The sequence below is a fragment of the Nerophis lumbriciformis genome, linkage group LG03 (genome assembly GCF_033978685.3).
Source record: "Nerophis lumbriciformis linkage group LG03, RoL_Nlum_v2.1, whole genome shotgun sequence".
NCBI lineage: Eukaryota > Metazoa > Chordata > Actinopteri > Syngnathiformes > Syngnathidae > Nerophis > Nerophis lumbriciformis.
The window spans coordinates 65,277,501-65,297,531 of record NC_084550.2 but is presented as its reverse complement, the minus strand read 5'-3'; the positions used below and the strand labels follow the sequence as shown (position 1 = coordinate 65,297,531).

At 41.1% G+C, this 20,031-nt stretch overlaps 1 protein-coding gene across 3 annotated transcripts in view; it reads left to right on the top strand.

The window, feature by feature from the left end:
* Nucleotides 1–20,031, top strand: part of st3gal3b (ST3 beta-galactoside alpha-2,3-sialyltransferase 3b) — a 223,481-nt gene that overhangs the window by 57,144 nt on the left and 146,306 nt on the right. Inside the window, exons 3-5 of one of the 3 annotated variants that reach the window (XM_061941383.2) lie at nt 7,326–7,388; nt 7,785–7,826; nt 11,408–11,450. In XM_061941383.2, the coding sequence (XP_061797367.1) occupies nt 7,326–7,388; nt 7,785–7,826; nt 11,408–11,450 (148 nt within the window). The remainder of the gene's footprint in view (nt 1–7,325; nt 7,389–7,784; nt 7,827–11,407; nt 11,451–20,031) is intronic. The other 2 variants (XM_061941391.2, XM_061941399.2) reach the window with 2 other exon arrangements.

Here is a 20,031-nt window from a genome sequence, read left to right as displayed (position 1 = left end):
AAGAAACAAGTCCATGTCAGAACACCAACAAATTTAGCTGAACTGCCCCAATTTTGTTAAAAGGAGTGGTCAAAAACTCAAGCAGAAGCTTGTGGATGGCTACCAAAAGCGCCTTATTGCAGTGAAACTTGCCAAGGGACATGTAACCAAATATTAACATTGCTGTATGTATACCGTATTTTCCGCACCATAAGCCACCCTGGGTTATAAGCCGCGCCTTCAATGAACGGCATATTTCAAAACTTTGTCCACCTATAAGCCGCCCCGTGTTATAAGCCGCATCTAACTGCGCTAAAGGGAATGTCAAAAAAACAGTCAGATAGGTCAGTCAAACTTTAATAATATATTAAAAACCAGCGTGATGTGGGCGCGCATGGAGTCGTATATCAACATGGACGGAGCTGCGTGAAAAAAGCCACCCGGCCTCTTCGCGTAAACTTCCGTTAACCACTCGCTCATCTTTTCTTCATCCATCCATCCCTTCGAGTTAGCTTTTATGATGACGCCGGCTGGAAAGGTCTCTTTTGGCAAGGTTTTCCTTTTGAATATCACCATGGGTGGAAGTTTCTGGCCATTAGCATGGCAAGCTAGAACCACAGTGAAGGATGACTTCTCATTCCCTGTGGTGCGAATATTCACCGTACGTGCTCCCGTTGTATCCACAGTGCGGTTCACAGGAATATCAAAAGTCAGTGGAACCTCGTCCATGTTGATAATGTTCTCTGGCCGGATCTTTTTTTCAGCTATCTTGTTTTTACAATATGCACGGAAAGTAGCCAGCTTTTCTTGAAAGTCTTTAGGCAGTTGCTGTGAAATAGTAGTCCGTGTGCGGATGGAGAGATTGCGTCTTTTCATGAACCGGAAACCTGTCGCTTAGTAGGAGCCATTTTGTGGTCTTTACAGATGTAAACACACAAAGGAAATGAAACGTAATATCCGCGCTTCTTCTTCTACGGGGGCGGGTGGTTGCTTACAGTAGAAGAAGAAGCGCTTCCTGTTCTATGGGGGCGGGTGCTTACCTTGGCGGTTGCTTGCCGTAGAAGAAGAAGCGCTTCCTCTTTCTACGGGGAAAAAAGATGGCGGCTGTTTACCGTAGTTGCGAGACCTAAACTTTATGAAAATGAATCTTAATATTAATCCATATATAAAGCGCACCGGGTTATAAGCCGCACTGTCAGCTTTTGAGTAAATTTGTGGTTTTTAGGTGCGGCTAATAGTGCGGAAAATACGGTACTTTTGACCCAGCAGATTTGCTCACATTTTCAGTAGACTCATAATAAATTAAAAAAATAACCAAACTTCATGAATGTTTTTTGTGACCAACAAGTATGTGCTTCAATCACTCTATCACAAAAAAATAAGAGTTGTAGAAAGTATTGGAAACTCAAGACAGCCATGACATTGTTCTTTACAAGTGTATGTACACTTTTGATCGCGATTGTAGATCAGTATTCTTCTTCTCTGTTAATCTTACGTTTCTGTTTGCACCAGTATGTCGGTAGCAGTTTTTGAAAAGTACTTTTTCCTATGCCCAACTTGCCCAAGGCTTGCAACCTCAAAGAATGCAGACTAAGCAAATGGGACTGCTGCCAGTCCTTGGCTGCATGAGTGAACGTTAAGACTCCTGTTCCTACCGTCCACTCTCCCTGTTCCTCAGACAAAATATATCAAAACACCTCTTTTCTACCCGCCCAATTTAGTCATATCAGAATTCTTCCGCTCTCCATTGACGTGGCCAAAAAATGTTTTGGCTTTGTGCTGTATTATTCATTCAAGTCTGAAATCACATGGACGCCTGCATGGTCATGTGCAAATAAATTCAAAAGGCCTACTGTTAAAACATTTTTGTTAAGTCTTCCAGTGCTGTAGGGCAGGTGGCCTGCCTTCTTTAGAGAGAACATTTTGTGTGAGTGTAATAAGTGTAATTTAAAATGAGTAGCCTATTCATTATGTTAAACAGAGTTTAGCAATAGCCTTTGTTTGTTTTGTGCTTTGAATCCTACCCTTTTGAGTCATACCCTATCTAGTGTTGCTCTGTTAAATAGATGGGTGACGGCTTGTATGGTGCCTGTTCTAGCCAGTATAAACGTTCAAATGGAACACTATAAAACGTTCCTATTGGCTTTTAAAATGTAGATTGGGGTTTTAAAGGCCTACTGAAATGCGATTTACTTATTTAAACGGGGATAGCAGGTCCATTCTATGTGTCATACTTGATCATTTCGCGATATTGCCATATTTTTGCTGAAAGGATTTAGTAGAGAACATCGATGATAAGGTTCGCAACTTTTGGTCGCTAATAAAAAAAGCCTTGCCTGTACCGGAAGTAGCAGACGAGTAGCGTGACGTCACAGGTTGTGGAGCTCCTCACATCCGCACATTGTTTACAATCATGGCCACCAGCAGCGAGAGCGATTCGGACTGAGAAAGCGACGATTTCCCCATTAATTTGAGCGAGCATGAAAGATTCGTGGATGAGGAAAGTGAGAGTGAAGGACTAGAGCGATTCAGATAGGGAAGATGCTGTGAGAGGCGGGTGGGACCTGATATTCAGCTGGGAATGACTAAAACAGTAAATAAACACAAGACATATATATATACTCTATTAGCCACAACACAACCAGGCTTATATTTAATATGCCACAAATTAATCCCGCATAACAAACACTTTCCCCCTCCCGTCCATATAACCCGCCAATACAACTCAAACACCTGCACAACACACTCAATCCCACAGCCCAAAGTACCGTTCACCTCCCCAAAGTTCATACAGCACATATATTTCCTCAAAGTTACGTACGTGAGACTTTTTGAGGTTGCACAGTGAAGTATATATTCCGTACAATTGACCACTAAATGGTAACACCCGAATAAGTTTTTCAACTTGTTTAAGTCGGGGTCTACTTAAATTGATTCATGATACAGATCTATACTATCATATATAAACTATCATCATAATACAGTCATCACACAAGATAATCATCAGGGTGTATACATTGAATTATTTACGTGACATGCACATAGCGGCACGCACGTACAGGCAAGCGATCAAATGTTTGGAAGCGTACTCACGGTACCGTGTCTGCGTATCCAACGCAAAGTCCTCCTGGTAAGAGTCTCTGTTGTCCCAGTTCTCCACAGGCCAATGGTAAAGATTGACTGTCATCTTTCGGGAATGTAAACAATGAAACACCGGCCGTGTTTGTGTTGCTAAAGTCGGCCGCAATACACCGCTTCCCTCCTACAGCTTTCTTCTTTGCTGTCTCCATTGTTCATTGAACAAATTGCAAAAGATTCACCAACACAGATGTCCAGAATACTGTGGAATTTTGCGATGAAACAGACTACTTAATAGCTGATCATCATGCTGTCTCAAAATGTCCTCCACAATCCGCGACGTCACGCGCTGACGTCATCATACCGAAGATTTCATCATTGATATATAAACTATCAGACTGCGTGGTCGGTAGTAGTGGGTTTCAGTAAGCCTTTAAAGTCTATTTTCCGGGGGGGCATTGGAAATAGGTGCTGAGCCACATTATATATTTACCTCAAAATCATGTTTTAGCCACGTGACTACATTTGTCAACTACTTCGACCAGCAGCCATAGTGACCCTGAGCTGTGGTAGGCATTATAAATGTACAATTTTAATATTCTTTGTTTGTTTTGTGCTTTGAGTTCTACCCTATCTAGTGTTGCTATGTTAAATAGATGGGTGACGGCTTGTATGGTGCCTGTTCTAGCCAGTATAAACGTTCAAACGGAACACTATAAAACGTTCCTATTGGCTTGTAAAATCTAGATAGGGGTTTTAAAGTCTATTTATCTGGGGGGCATTGGAAGTAGCTGCTGGGCCACGTTAAATATTTACTTCAAAATCATGTTTTAGCCACGTGGCTATATTTAACTACTTCGACCAGCAGCTATAGTATCCGGAGCTGTGGTAGGCATTATAAATGTACAATTTTAATAATCTTTGTTTGTTTTGTGCTTTGAGTCCTACCCTATCTAGTGTTGCTATGTTAAATAGATGGGTGACGGCTTGTGTGGCGCCTGTTTTATCCAGTATAAACGTTCAAACAGAACACTATAAAACGTTCCTATTGGCTTTTATAATCTAGATCGGGGTTTTACCCGGAGCTGTGGTAGGCATTATAAATGTACAATTTTAATATTTTGTGCTTTGTGTTTTGTTACTTGAGTCCTACCCTATCTAGTGTTGCTATGTTAAATAGATGGGTGACGACTTGTATGGCGCCTGTTCTAGCCAGTATAAACGTTCAAATGGAACGCTATCAAACGTTCCTATTGGCTTTTAAAATCTAGATTGGGGTTTTAAAGTCAATCTACCTGGGGGGCATTGGAAGTAGGGGCCGGGCCACATTAAATATTTACTTCAAAATGACTACATTTGTTAATTACTTTGACCAGCAGCTGAGCTGTGGTAGACCTTAAGGCATTATAAATGTAAAATTAAATTTGGCACTGCTAAAAGTTCCCCTTGCTCATAGGAATTTGCTGTTTGTGTTACCCAATTTGTTGGTGGTTTTGTATTTTTTGTGTTTGCACCCTCGTTGTAGTTACCAAGTTTGATTCAAAATTGCAAGGACATATTTCACTCTTCTGAACCATCTAGGGTGCATGAGCCGCAATATCACTAAACAAGTTACTTAGCGGGCCACAAAAATGAGTGATGTTTGAGCCCCCCGACCTATATGCACCTTTTTGAATGAAAACACACACAAAATTATTCAGAAGGCATTTTTTCTCCCGTTCTTAGTGATTGTAGGGTCAGTGAGCTTGATGACTGTGCAAAGATCCAGCTGCAATACATTTAGTTTTCTCCATTCGGGATCGTTTTAATTTATCCAATGGTGCTCATTACGGGTGTCCAATCAATTTTCGATTGAATCACTATTCTTATTTCTAACGATTCTTAATCAATTAAAAAAAAAAAAAAATCCTACACTTCTCTTCTGTAAAGCAATTCTGTACAGCAGATATGGGCATCTACACCAACAATATGATTTGCCTGAGTCTTGCTGCCTTATTTGTATTTGACTTTATTAAATGTGTGGGTAGCATTCTGTTAAAGGGGAACATTATCACAATTTCAGAATTGTTAAAACCATTAAAAATCAGTTCCCAGTGGCTTATTATATTTTTCGAAGTTTTTTTCAAAATTTTACCCATCACGCAATATCCCTAAAAAAAGCTTCAAAGTGCCTGATTTTAACCATCGTTATATACACCCGTCCATTTTCCTGTGACGTCACATAGTGATGCCAACACAAACAAACATGGCGGAAAGAACAGCAAGCTATAGCGACATTAGCTCGGATTCAGACTCTGATTTCAGCGGCTTAAGCGATTCAACAGATTACGAATGTATTGAAACGGATGGTTGTAGTGTGGAGGCAGGTAGCGAAAACTAAATTGAAGAAGAAACTGAAGCTATTGAGCCATATCGGTTTGAACCGTATGCAAGCGAAACCGACGAAAACGACACGACAGCCAGCGACACGGGAGAAAGCGAGGACGAATTCGGCGATCGCCTTCTAACCAACGATTGGTATGTGTTTGTTTGGCATTAAAGGAAACTAACAACTATGAACTAGGTTTACAGCATATGAAATACATTTGGCAACAACATGCACTTTGAGAGTGCAGACAGTCCAATTTTCATCAATTAATATATTCTGCAGACATACCCTCATGTCAGCAGGCCAGGGAAGCTAGGGTCGATATTCTTCTCTTGATCATCTTGGGACGGTGTGAGCCAAGACATCCAGGGGGTTTGGCTCGCTCGTCTGCGGGAACAAACTGCCGCCATTGCTTGCCGTGCTAGCGAGGTCCTTTGTCCCTGAATTGCTCACACACTCCGGCAGATTCAATGAGGGTCTGGCGGCAGATTTCTTTGACTTTATCGTTGGAAATGCATCTGCTTTGAGTGTCGCAGGATATCCACACATTCTTGCCATCTCTGTCGTAGCATAGCTTTCGTCGGTAAAGTGTGCGGAACAAAGGTCCAATTTCTTGCCACTTTCGCATCTTTGGGCCACTGGTGCAACTTGAATCCGTCCCTGTTCGTGTTGTTACACCCTCCGACAACACACCGACGAGGCATGATGTCTCCAAGGTACGGAAAACAGTCGAAAAAACGGAAAATAACAGAGCTTGTTTTGAACCGGTGTTTGAGAAAATGGCGGATTGCTTCCCGATGCGACGTCACGTTGTGACGTCATCGCTCCGAGAGCGAATATTTAATTCGCCAAAATTCACCCATTTAGAGTTCGGAAATCGGTTAAAAAAATATATGGTCTTTTTTCTGCAACATCAAGGTATATATTGACGCTTACATATGTCTGGTGATAATGTTCCCCTTTAAACAAAACCAGTTTTCTTTTAAGTCATACAACAATTCATGAGAGCTGCTTGTCTATTTTATGGAGGAAAGTACAGTAGTTCATCATAGAACTGGCATTCAATGTTATTAAAAAAAAAAAAAAAGTATTGATTTTGAATCGTGAATTGGTTTGAATAGAGAATAAACCCCGAAAGTTTCACAGCCCTAATGCTCATACACAATTACAGTTTCAGCAACAGATCTACAGGAGTGAGTAATTAACTACAGGACATGAATTTGATCTCCTCGAAACGGTTTATTTTTCTTTTAACTTAGTTTTGTACTTTGGTCAACATTTAAAACCAAAAGCTTCCCCAGGGCGAATCTCAAGGCTGACATTAAGGATACCAGATACCCGGCTCGTATTCTGTTCTTGTCCCTTCAATGTGAAAGACGTACCTGGAGCATCAAATCACATGCTCTCACCGTCTCAATAACGGTTTGTTTCCACAGTCAGGTTGCTAAGTGTTTGACGCGCACACACACCATCTTGTTGTGTGGTATGCAATGCAATTAGATTGGATTTACTGCACTTGTATTTGCTTTGGGGTGTAAGAGCTTTACAATTTTATTGTGACATGATCGTAAAATTGGACTAATCAGTTTGCTAATTTCTTGTGGTACTGTTGACAAACTTTATAGTGTTCTATTCACCTAGTAGCATGTTTTCGGAAAGGGGTAATGTAACAGCCCTGTGAGACATGCCCACACAGTCGGTAAATGAATAAGTGACTCTACACCCCTTGGGGACCTCTTGTCACATAGGACTGGACAATTATTTCCTCTGTTGTAGGGTTACTTGGGTAGGTACTAGGGTCCTCTTTCTGTCTTTACTTTGAATGAGTGCATCTGTGGTTGCTCTCACAGTTCTACACCAGTAATGCTTTTCCAGTGTCTTAACCCACTTTTATTTTCAGAGCTTGATGCTGATGTGGCAACAGTAGTCCCGACTAAAGGGACTGAAGTGAAAAGAATTGCAGGTAGTGGGCCTGCGATCGCCCATTTAATAAACTGACTGTCTATGGGCAGCTAGGTCGTGGTGGTTGATTTTTTTTTTTCATAGAATACAAATCACTTCTAACTGATCAGCTTTGGCTTTATCACTTTCATCTATCTCCCTTTCATTTTCCTAATGTGTGTGTTGTGTTCGCTCCATCTTCATGGGTGACGCTGCATTAATAACCTAAGCGCAGTGAGGTTTTTTTTTCTAGATTTAGTGGCTTTCATTTGGCTTCAGTGTTTGAATGAGTAATGCGACGCTCATAATTCAATCTACTTGGAGTAAATGTACTAATCAGTCTTCTCCTCGTCGTCCTCATGTTTCTTCAGACACAGACTGGCCTCAAATGTGCCTAACTGACCCTTTTGTGTTTCAGAGCTGGAATCAGATACCTCCGTGGGACTAATTGTAGGCTCAGGTACATCTGCAGCTCTACCAAGTGAAACCCTTACCCCTCCTTACCGTTCCTCCCCCATTCGAGATTAGATTGACATAAAACAACCTAGTCAAACAGGTGGAAAAATACCTCAGAAAACATGTTTAAGATTACACACATAACAAGATTAAATGCATATTTTTTTTGTAAATCCCACCTAGTGAAAGGAAGTATGTTCTATGGCAGGGGTCGGCAACCCGCGGCTACGGAGCCGCATGCGGCTCTTTGATCACTCTGATGCGAACCCCCCAATTTTCCCGTGAGACTTCCGTCCGGATATCAGTGCCTCTCGCAGAAAACTCCCGGGATTAATATTCACCGATTTTCACCCTTACGGCTATAATAAGGGCATGCCATGATGGTACAACATTTGGCGCCCTCTACAATCTGTATTAACATGTGCCAGCCCCACACTTGTTATACAATATACATCTTCTGCTTGCACACGTACGTGACAGCAAGGCATACCGTATTTTCCGCACTATAAGGCGCACCGGATTATTAGCCGCACCTTCAATGAATGGCATATTTCATAACTTTGTCCACCAATAAGCCGCCCCGGACTATAAGCCGCGCCTACGCTGCGCTAAAGGGAATGTCAAAAAAACAGTCAGATAGGTCAGTCAAACTTTAATAATATATTAAAAACCAGCGTTCTAACAACTCTGTTCACTCCCAAAATGTACGCAAATGTGCAATCACAAACATAGTAAAATTCAAAATAGTGCAGAGCAATAGCAACATAATGTTGCTCGAACGTTAATGTCACAACACACAAAATAAACATAGCGCTCACTTTCTGAAGTTATTCTTCATTCGTAAATCCTTCGTCTTCGGTGTCCGAAGTGAAAAGTTGGGCAAATTTACGATCCACTGGCAGATGTTGGCGTCGTCTGGCGCTGCCTCCTCGTCTTAGTGAAGGTGTGTTCGCCTTCTGTCAGCCATTGTTCCCACGCAGTTAGCAGTCTAGCTTCGAATGCCCTGTTGACACCAATATCTAGCGGCTGGAGGTCTTTTGTCAATCCACCCGGAATGACGGCGAGTATTGAATTAAGCGCGTAAGCGTGTCTCTCAATGTGCTGTTATGAGCTAGCAAATATAACAACTACACTACCCAGCATGCAACGATAGTTACGAGCATGCGCGGTAGCCCTGAGAAGCGTTGTATGCTGGCAGTTAGCACGCTGTGAGTAAACGTTGAGAACTCAGTTAACACGCCTCGTCTGCATTATTTATAATTAGACAGACAACACACTTAATAGGAGCCATTTTGGGGTCTTTACATAAACACACAAATGGAAATGAAACGTCACATATCCCAGCATGCACCGCGCGCTTCTTCTACGGGGAAAAAAGATGGCGGCTGTTTACCGTAGTTGCGAGACCTAAACTTTATGAAAATGAATCTTAATATTTATCCATATATAAAGCGCACCGGGTTATAAGGCGCACTGTCAGCTTTTGAGAAAATTTGTGGTTTTTAGGTGCGCCTTATAGTGCGGAAAATACGGTACTTGGTCAACCGCCACACAGGTTACACTGACGGTGACCATATAAAACAACTTTAACACTCTTACTAATAATGCGCCACACTTTGAACCAAAACCAAACAAGAATGACAAACACATTTCGGGAGAACATCTGCACCTTAACACAACATAAACACAACAGAACAAACACCCAGAATCCCATGCAGCCCTGACTCTTCCGGGCTACATTATACAGGTGGGCGGGGTTTGGTAGTGGGGGTGTATAATGTATCCCGGAAGAGTTAGGGCTGCATGGGATTCTGGGTATTTGTCCTGTTGTGCTTATGTTGTGTTACAGTGCAGATGTTCTCCCGAAATGTGTTTGTCATTCTTGTTTGGTGTGGGTTCACAGTGTGGCGCATTATACCGCCACCGTCAGTGTAACCTGTGTGGTTGTTGACCAAGTATGCCTTGCTGTCACCTACGTGTAGTGGGCGCTATATGCTGTACCATCACGGCACGCATGACGCTGACAAGCGCCATTCATTTAAAATCTGCGTGCCGCACCAGCTTTCAAATTCCATATAAAGGTGTGGGCAGCGTGTCTGAGACCCCTGGTTTATACATAGCACAAAGCAAAAAAGAAAAACTTTGTAGGCAGTGTTATTTCATTTTAAATTTCAAAAAAATTTTGCGGCTCCAATTGTTTTCTATAATCTGTGAAACTGGTCAAAATGGCTCTTTGACTGGTAAAGGTTGCCGACCCCTGTTCTATGGCAAACGTCCCCTTATTAGTTGCATTGTGATGCAACACTGCCCTCTGCTGTCCTTATCGGATAACTGTAAAATGCAGTCTTTAGTCGAATGCTGGCGCAGTTTCTATATTCGATTTTAGATTCTCTTTATTTGGAAGTCCACTGCTTTTATTCTGCCCAAAGCAATGTCTGGGGGACCTCACCCTGCGTTATGTTTCTCCACAGAAACATATCGTCCATACACTCATATTTGTCCTCCTTGCTGCTTTGGTAAATGTCCTCATCCTCCAGGGCATTGCTTGGACCCTTCCTTAATGAGCTGTCATGCATTCCCATTTTGCTTGTCTTTATCTTTCTCCTTTAGCTCCTCTATGAAGACGAGCTCAACAACCGCAGGCATAACTCTGCTCTTTCTACTTCCAAGTTCCCACTAACGCTTACCTTTTGATAAACCTGGTCTCCTCTTGTACTATGTGGTCTCTGCATTGAACCGAACCGAAACTATATATGCTGTAGAATTCTAACCATCGCTAGAAGCTATAGGATTATAATATGTCACATCGATATTTTTGTATGCACTACGCAGGTCAGTTATACATTTTGTCTGATACTAACTGCACTAGTACAAATTTACAATTTGGATTAGAGTTTGGATCAGAAGCTTGTTTTTGTTCAGCATCGCTTATGGTACATATACAGTATCATAAACAATTGGTCAATGCCCGCTGGGATACATTGTGGCTGTCTAAGATCATGTATCTCTCTCTAGTTCTCGTCATTTCATAAATATAGCGTGTCCAGGAAATGTATCCACACTATAACATTGATTTTTCCTTTTTTTATTGTATTTTTGGACTTAACCAATTGTGAATGGTAATGGAAGCCATTAGTCCTACAAGATATTGGAAACTTCAGTAATGAAATAATACCTGATTCTATTGCATCTTCTCGTCATGTAATGGCCTTCATTTTATTCAAAGTGTAAATACATTTTTGGGCACCGCTGTATTTAACATGGTTGTGTTCTGTCTTCTTAATGGCTTTACCCTCCTCAACTCCATAGCAGGCACCTATTGGCCGCCGATTTGGTTGTCCATAGGTGATCGCTAACTGTTATCCTCACTTTATTTTAGACTCAACTGATCATTTTGTCTGGCTTCACCTTAACCTTGCTTGTTTGTCTTAAACCCTTAAATTCCAGTTCTTTCTACATGTAAAAATAACTACAGCAACAATGTGTTAACTCACAAACAAACAAGTGTTAACTAACCCAACATCTGATGTTATACTTTTATTTGATCTCAAATCTACTAAACTAATTTTTGTTTTTCTCTTTCAGTGTATGATAATCAGGGCTTTTTGCTGCAGCTAGACACAAAATTGTGAGTATGTTTTTTTTGTATTTATTATTGCAACACATCCTGCACGTTTGACTAGCAAGCTGTCAAATCAAACTTTATTTATATAGCTTTTTTCCATACACAGCCAAGTGGCAAAGTGTTGTACACAAAAAAAAAAAGAACGCGTACACATCACTGTTGACATGAACAAAAAAAAAACATGGCATGGCACTGAGGATTTGAAGAAAAACACCACCTTTGTGGTGTCCACATTAGAGAATAACTAAAATTAAGGCCATCTAAAAAATAGTACGTAACATATGAGTAATGTATGTAAAAAAATATATGGATAAAATATATCATTAAAGGCCTACTGAAATGCGATTTTCTTATTTAAACGGGGATAGCAGGTCCATTCTATGTGTCATACTTGATCATTTCGCGATATTGCCATATTTTTGCTGAAAGGATTTAGTAGAGAACATCGACGATAAAGTTTGCAACTTTTGGTCGCTGATAAAAAAGCCTTGCCTGTACCGGAAGTAGCAGACGAGTAGCGTGACGTCACAGGTTGTGGAGCTCCTCACATCTGCACATTGTTTACAATCATGGCCACCAGCAGCGAGAGCGATTCGGACCGAGAAAGCGACGATTTCCCCATTAATTTGAGCGAGGATGAAAGATTCGTGGATGAGGAAAGTGAGAGTGAAGGACTAGAGGGCAGTGGGAGCGATTCAGATAGGGAAGATGCTGTGAGAGGCGGGTGGGACCTGATATTCAGCTGGGAATGACTAGAACAGTAAATAAACACAAGACATATATATACTCTATTAGCCACAATACAACCAGGCTTATATTTAATATGCCACAAATGAATCCCGCATAACAAACACCTCCCCCCTCCCGTCCATATAACCCGCCAATACAACTCAAACACCTGCACAACACACTCAATCCCACAGCCCAAAGTACCGTTCATCTCCCCAAAGTTCATACAGCACATATATTTCCCCAAAGTCCCCAAAGTTACGTACGTGAGACTTTTTGAGACTTTTATTAGTAGGTTGCACAGTGAAGTATATATTCCGTACAATTGACCACTAAATGGTAACACCCGAATGAGTTTTTCAACTTGTTTAAGTTGGGTACAGATATATACTATCTTATATACTATCATCATAATACAGTCATCACACAAGATAATCATCAGGGTGTATATATTGAATTATTTACGTGACATGCACATAGCGGCACGCACGTACGGGCAAGCGATCAAATGTTTGGAAGCGTACTCACGGTACCGTGTCTGCATATCCAACTCAAAGTCCTCCTGGTAAGAGTCTCTGTTGTCCCAGTTCTCCACAGGCCAATGGTTATGCTTGACTGTCATCTTTCGGGAATGTAAACAATGAGACACCGGCTGTGTTTGTGTTGCTGAAGTCGGCCGCAATACACCGCTTCCCACCTACAGCTTTCTTCTTTGCGGTCTCCATTGTTCATTGAACAAATTGCAAAAGATTCACCAACACAGATGTCCAAAATACTGTGGAATTTTGCGATGAAAACAGACGACTTAATAGCTGGCCACCATGCTGTCCTCCACAATACGTGACGTCACGCGCTGATGTCATCATACCAAGACGTTTTCAGCAGGATATTTCGCGCGGAATGTAAAATTGCACTTTAGTAAGCTAACCCGGCCGTATTGGCATGTGTTGCAATGTTAAGATTTCATCATTGATATATAAACTATCAGACTGCGTGGTCGGTAGTAGTGGGTTTCAGTAGGCCGTTAATACATAAATGTTAATAAAAACGTAACATTGAGAGAATAATAGTAGTTCTATTAATAATTAAGATAGAAAACAACACAATAAATAATTAAAAACATAAGATTTCAACATGATCAGTAAAAAGCCTGATTAAAAAGGTGTGTCTTTAACCTTTTTAAATAATATCAACACTCTAGCAGGCTGTTTCATAGGTGGGGAACATAGTGGCTAAATGCCACCTCACCGTGGGTCTTTGTTCTGGTATTTGCTAAAAATAAAAGGCTGGTGCAAGAGGATCTCAGGGTCCCCGAGGGTTGATACGGTAAAAGCAGGTCTGATAATTAAGAAGGTGCAAGGCCATTAAGACATTTAACTCATATTAGAACTTTAAAATCGACCCTGAAGTGGACAGACAGTCAATGTAGCGACTTTAAAACTGGTGTAATGTGTTCCCGCCCTCTGGTCCTCAGAGTTTTGTAATATTTGTAGAGTTCTGATATTCCTTTTGGGAAGGCCAGAGAGCAGAACATTACAATAGTCTAAATGACAGGAAATTACGGCATGTTAAGATGATAAACTATTTTTGTAATATTTTTATTACGTGGGTTAAAAGTTAGCCCAAAGTCAAAAATCACACCCAGATTTTTTGTAGATTGTTTAAAATCTTGTAATTTTTGTAAAAGGACATGGGGATATATGAAAATGTCATATCACGGTTATCATTATCGCGGTATTGTTGAATGTACTCAAAGTACTTATACTGTACATACACTGAAATTATTTGACCAAGTTACTTTAAAAAAAAACTAAAATAAAATAAAGTGACATACTTAAAGAAAAGCCACTATTTTGCATGTTTTGTGTTTCTTATGTTTCCCTGATAGTGTTTTAGTCTCAGTATTTTATCTGTTTTAATAATTAAGCTTTTTGTGTTTTAAATATTGGTTTGTACTGTAGCTCTTTAAGATTTATTTAAGTGAAAAGTGATGAACAAATTAAAATATATTATTATTTCTGGCGGGTGTAGTGGCGTCCTACTCTGTTCAGGGGTCTCAGACATGCGGCCCGCACCTTAATATGGAAATGTAATGTTAGTGCGGCCTGCGAGTTTTATATGAAGGGCACTTGACAGCGTCACACTTGCCAACCCTCCCGATTTTTCCAGTAGACTCCCGAATTTCAGGGAAACTATTCTCTTGAATGTATGCTGATTTTCACCCAAACAACAATAATAAGGGCGTGCCGTGATGTCACTACCTTTAGCGCCCTCTACAGCTTGAACAAACAGCTTGCCAGCCCAGTTACATGTTATATGAGGCTTCTGCAGACACACATAAGTGAATGCAATGCATACTTGGTTAACAGCCATACAGATCACACTGAGGGTGGCGATATAAACTTTAACACTCTTACTAATATGCGCCACACTGTGAACCCACACCAAACAAGAATGACAAACACATTTCGGGAGAACATCCGCACCGTAACGCAACAGAACAAATACCCAGAATCCCATGCATCCCTAACTCTTCCGGGCTACTTTATACACCCCCGCTACCACCAAAGCCCGCCACCCCAACCCTGCCCCCCCACACATCAACAACACCCCCCCGACCCCCCGTGCGTAGCTTGAGGTGGGCGGGGTTTGGTGGTAGCAGGGTGTGTGTAATGTAGCCCGGAAGAGTTAGGGATGCATGGGATTCTGGGTATTTGTTCTGTTGTGTTTATGTTGTGTTACGGTGTGGATGTTCTCAACGAAATGTGTTTGTCATTCTTGTTTGGTGTGGGTTCACAGTGTGGCGCATATTAGTAAGAGTGCTATAGTTGTTTATACGGCCACCGTCAGTGTGATCTGTATGGCTGTTGAACAAGTATGCCTTGCTGTCACTTAGTGTGTGAGCAGACGCCGCATACAAGATGTGACTGGGCCGGCACGCTGTTTCTTAGATGAAAAAGCGGACGCGACGATAGGTTGTAGAGGACGCAAAATGCAGTGCCATCACGGCACGCCCTCAATTTTGTTGTCCGGGTGAAAATCGGAGAATGTTTGCCCTGGGAGAGGCAGTGAAATCCGGAAGTCTCCCGGAAAAATCGGGAGGGTTGGCAAGAATGCAGCTGAGCCGCATCAGAGTGGTCAAAGAGCCGCGGGTTGCCGACCCCTGGTATAGAACAAGCACTCTGTTTTTGTAAGTTCAATGTGCACAATTGAATATCTTAGTTGCTCGAACAGCACTGTTTATGCAAATTTACATGGGGTTATGTCGTTTCTTAATGGAGTAGGTTTGTAACGACTTTTGTTTTCATGTTAGCATTTAAGATAGGGAGCTGCAGTGGCTTGTCCAGACTTTTTTTTCCCTCAGGGGTGGCACCTATAAAACAATCAGTCTAGCCCAGGGTCAGCTGTAGCTGCTTTAGTAGTTTGCCATGGTTACCACCACCAAGTACAGACTGAATCTTCTTGTAAGACGATGGCTGACATTAAACAATATTGCAAAGTATTGAGCTATTACAGTACATTAGACAACATGCAACAGTTGGCGCAAAATACAAACACGGTGTCAAATTTCCTCTTGTAGCTGTAACCTCTTGTAACAGTCCTAAACCTTTAGACGAGGTCCTCTTTCAAATCCACTCTTTCCATTGCTGGCAACAGAATAATACAAATATTACCCAGTGTGCCCTTTAAGAGTATTTGCACAACAAATAAACGACCTGGACTGAGTAGAACTGGAATCACGGTGGAATAACAAGAGGGTGGGACTGAAATAACGTTCAAAACAAAGGAATCTTGTATGGGCAGGCACATTGTAAACACGCTTGTGTAAAAAAACAAAAATATTGTAACTTAAATGACTTACGTTAAGTGAAGGACCACGGGCTCATTATCGATCATCAGCAATCAAAAAAGAATGCTGGCCACCCGGATATGCCAATTGAGATTGCCTGCCACTACAATAGGAAGTACAAACCATAAAACATTGAATATTAATATATGTGCAACATTCCTACCTTGTTTACTCCCCTTACGATCTTGTTAACGTTTTGTAATCCATCAGAAACATCTAGCCAATCATCCATATTCTATCCATGTCCCTCAAGTTACTAAAATATGGCAAACATGGAGTGTTTTGCATATTACCCATCAGGCCTTGTAAATGGTTTAAATGGGTGTATTTTTGAAATGTGTGTGGTCCTATACCTTTTTTATAGTCTTCACATAGTTCAGTGGGCAAGTTGTTTTTTTCAATGACATTTTAACGTGGTTTTTAATGAATTGGACCATGAATTAGACAGCTTGGGACAATTTGGACGGGAGGGGGGGTAATTAAGCAATTATTTGGATTACCACTAGAGCAGGGGTGTCAAACTCATTTTAGCTCAGGGGCCGCGTGGAAGAAAGTCTGTGCACACGCGGGCCGGACTATTAAAATCATGGCATTAAAACTAAAAAAATAAAGAAAACTTCAGATTGTTTTCTTTGTCTTACTTTGGCCAAAAATAGAAAATATTTTTAAAAAATATAGAAAAAAAATACCGGCAGCGGTAAAGTTTAGATCCATGAAGGTAAGAAGAAAGTGAACGAATTTATAACTGAATACATTTACATATGCATAAAAATCAATCAATCAATGTTTATTTATATAGCCCTAAATCACAAGTGTCTCAAAGGGCTGCACAAGCCACAACGACATCCTCGGTACAGAGCCCACATAAGGGCAAGGAAAAACTCACCCCAGTGGGACGTCGATATGAATGACTATGAGAAACCTTGGAGAGGACCGCATATGTGGGTAACCCCCCCCCCCTCTAGGGGAGACCGAATGCAATGGATGTCGAGTGGGTCTGACATAATATTGTGAGTCCAGTCCATAGTGGATCCAACATAATCGTAAGAGTCCAGTCCATAGTGGGGTCAGCAGGAAACCATCCCGAACGGAGACGGGTCAGCAGCGCAGAGATGTCCCCAACCGATGCACAGGCGAGCGGTCCACCCCGGGTCCCGACTCTGGAAAGCCAGCACTTCATCCATGGCCACCGGACCTGTGTCTCCCCCTCCACAAGGGATAGGGGGAGCAGAGGAGAAAGGAAAAGAAACGGCAGATCAACTGGTCGAAAAAGGGGGTCTATTTAAAGGCTAGAGCATACAAATGAGTTTTAAGATGGGACTTAAATGCTTCTACTGAGGTAGCATCTCTAACTGTTACCAAGAGGGCATTCCATAGTACTGGAGCCCCAATAGAAAACGCTCTATAGCCCGCAGACTTTTTTTGAGCTCTGGGAATCACTAATAAGCCGGAGTTCTTTGAACGCAGATTTCTTGCCGGGACATATGGTACAATACAATCGGCAAGATAGGCTGGAGCTAGACCGTGTAGTATTTTATACGTAAGTAGTAAAACCTTAAAGTCGCATCTTAAGTGCACAGGAAGCCAGTGCAGGTGAGCCAGTATAGACGTAATATGATCAAACTTTCTTGTTCTCGTCAAGTCTAGCAGCCGCATTTTGTACCAACTGTAATCTTTTAATGCTAGACATAGGGAGACCCCAAAATAATACGTTACAGTAATCGAGACGAGACGTAACGAACGCATGAATAATGATCTCAGCGTCGCTAGTGGACAAAATGGAACTAATTTTAGCGATATTACAGAGATGAAAGAAGGCCGTTTTAGTAACACTCTTAATGTGTGACTCAAGGGAGAGAGTTGGGTCGAAGATAATACCCAGATTCTTTACTGAGTCGCCTTGTGTAATTGGTTGTCAAATGTTAAGGTGGTATTATTAAATAAATGTCGGTGTCTAGCAGGACCGATAATCAGCATTACCGTTTTCTTGGCGTTGAGTTGCAAAAATGTGTTTTCTTTTGTATTATTGTTTTAATGAATTAACGTTTATGACAACATTTTTCCAAAACACAATATAGAATGTGAGAAACAACACAGCATACATTTATCATTTGTTTTCAAAACGCTTACAAAAAAGTGGGACCCCATTTTTATGACTTGATGACTTGCAAAAAGGGTGGCTATTTTGAAGAAACTAGAATATAAAACATGTTTTCAGTTATTCCACCTTTTTTTGTTAAGTACTTAACTCCACATGTGTTCATTCATAGTTTTGATGCCTTCAGTGACAATCTACAATGTAAATAGTCATGAAAATAAAGAAAACACATTGAATGAGGTGTGTCCAAACTTTTGGCCTGTACTCTATATGCTATATTAACAATATTTTTTTTTTTACATAAGCTGCAAAACAAATTAAAATTTTACTTTAAAAACTGGCAGCTCAGTCATCAGAATTTTACAGTAAAAGTGTTTTTTTTACAGCATATAAAAAAAAATTTGAATGGAAAAATACCACTGTTTTTAGCTGTAAAATTCAAGCAACAGAGCTGCCAGTTTATTTTTTTTTTTTTACAGTACACAATTGTTTTAATGTTTTTTTTGTTTGTTTTTTAATGTTTTAGTGTCTTCCTGTATATGGGGGAAAAAACAGTACCAAAGTTGATTTTACGGTAAAAAACTAGTCTTTTTGGGTTGTAAATATTGGTTTGTACTGTATAGCACTTTAAGATGTATTTATGTGAAAAGTGATGAACGAATTAATATATATATTTAAAGGGGAACATTATCACAATTTCAGAAGGGTTAAAACCATTAAAAATCAGTTCCCAGTGGCTTATTTTATTTTTCGAAGTTTTTTTCAAAATTTTACCCGTCACGCAATATCCCTAAAAAAAAAAAGCTTCAAAGTGCCTGATTTTAACCATCGTTATTTACACCCGTCCATTTTCCTGTGACGTCACACAGTGATGCCAACACAAACAAACATGGCGGATAGAACAGCAAGCTATAGCGACATTAGCTCGGATTCAGACTCGGATTTCAGCGGCTTAAGCGATTCAACGGATTACGCATGTATTGAAACGGATGGTTGTAGTGTGGAGGCAGGTAGCGAAAACGAAATTGAAGAAGAAACTGAAGCTATTGAGCCATATCGGTTTGAACTGTATGCAAGCGAAACCGATAAACGACACGACAGCCATCGACACGGGAGAAAGCGAGGACGAATTCGGCGATCGCCTTCTAACCAACGATTGGTATGTGTTTGTTTGGCATTAAAGGAAACTAACAACTATGAACTAGGTTTACAGCATATGAAATACATTTGGCAACAACATGCACTTTGAGAGTGCAGATAGCCCAATTTTCATCAATTAATATATTCTGTAGACATACCCTCATCCGCTCTCTTTTCCTGAAAGCTGATCTGTCCAGTTTTGGAGTTGATGTCAGCAGGCCAGGGAAGCTAGGGTCTATATTCTTCTCTTGATCATCTTCGGTGGCATAAGGGACGGTGTGAGCCAAGACATCCAGGGGGTTTAGCTCGCTCGTCTGCGGGAACAAACTGCCGCCATTGCTTGCCGTGCTACCGAGGTCCTTTGTCCATGAATTGCTCACACACTCCGGCAGATTCAATGGGGGTCTGGCGGCAGATTTCTTTGACTTTATCGTTGGAAACGCATCTGCTTTGAGTGTCGCAGGATATCCACACATTCTTGCCATCTCTGTCGTAGCATAGCTTTCGTCGGTAAAGTGTGCGGAACAGACGTCCAATTTCTTGCCACTTTCGCATCTTTGGGCCACTGGTGCAACTTGAATCCGTCCCTGTTCGTGTTGTTACACCCTCCGACAACACACCGACGAGGCATGATGTCTCCAAGGTACGGAAAACAGTCGAAAAAACGGAAAATAACAGAGCTGATTTGACTCGGTGTTTGAGAAAATGGCGGATTGCTTCCCGTTGTGACGTCATCGCTCCAAGAGCGAATATTAGAAAGGTGTTTA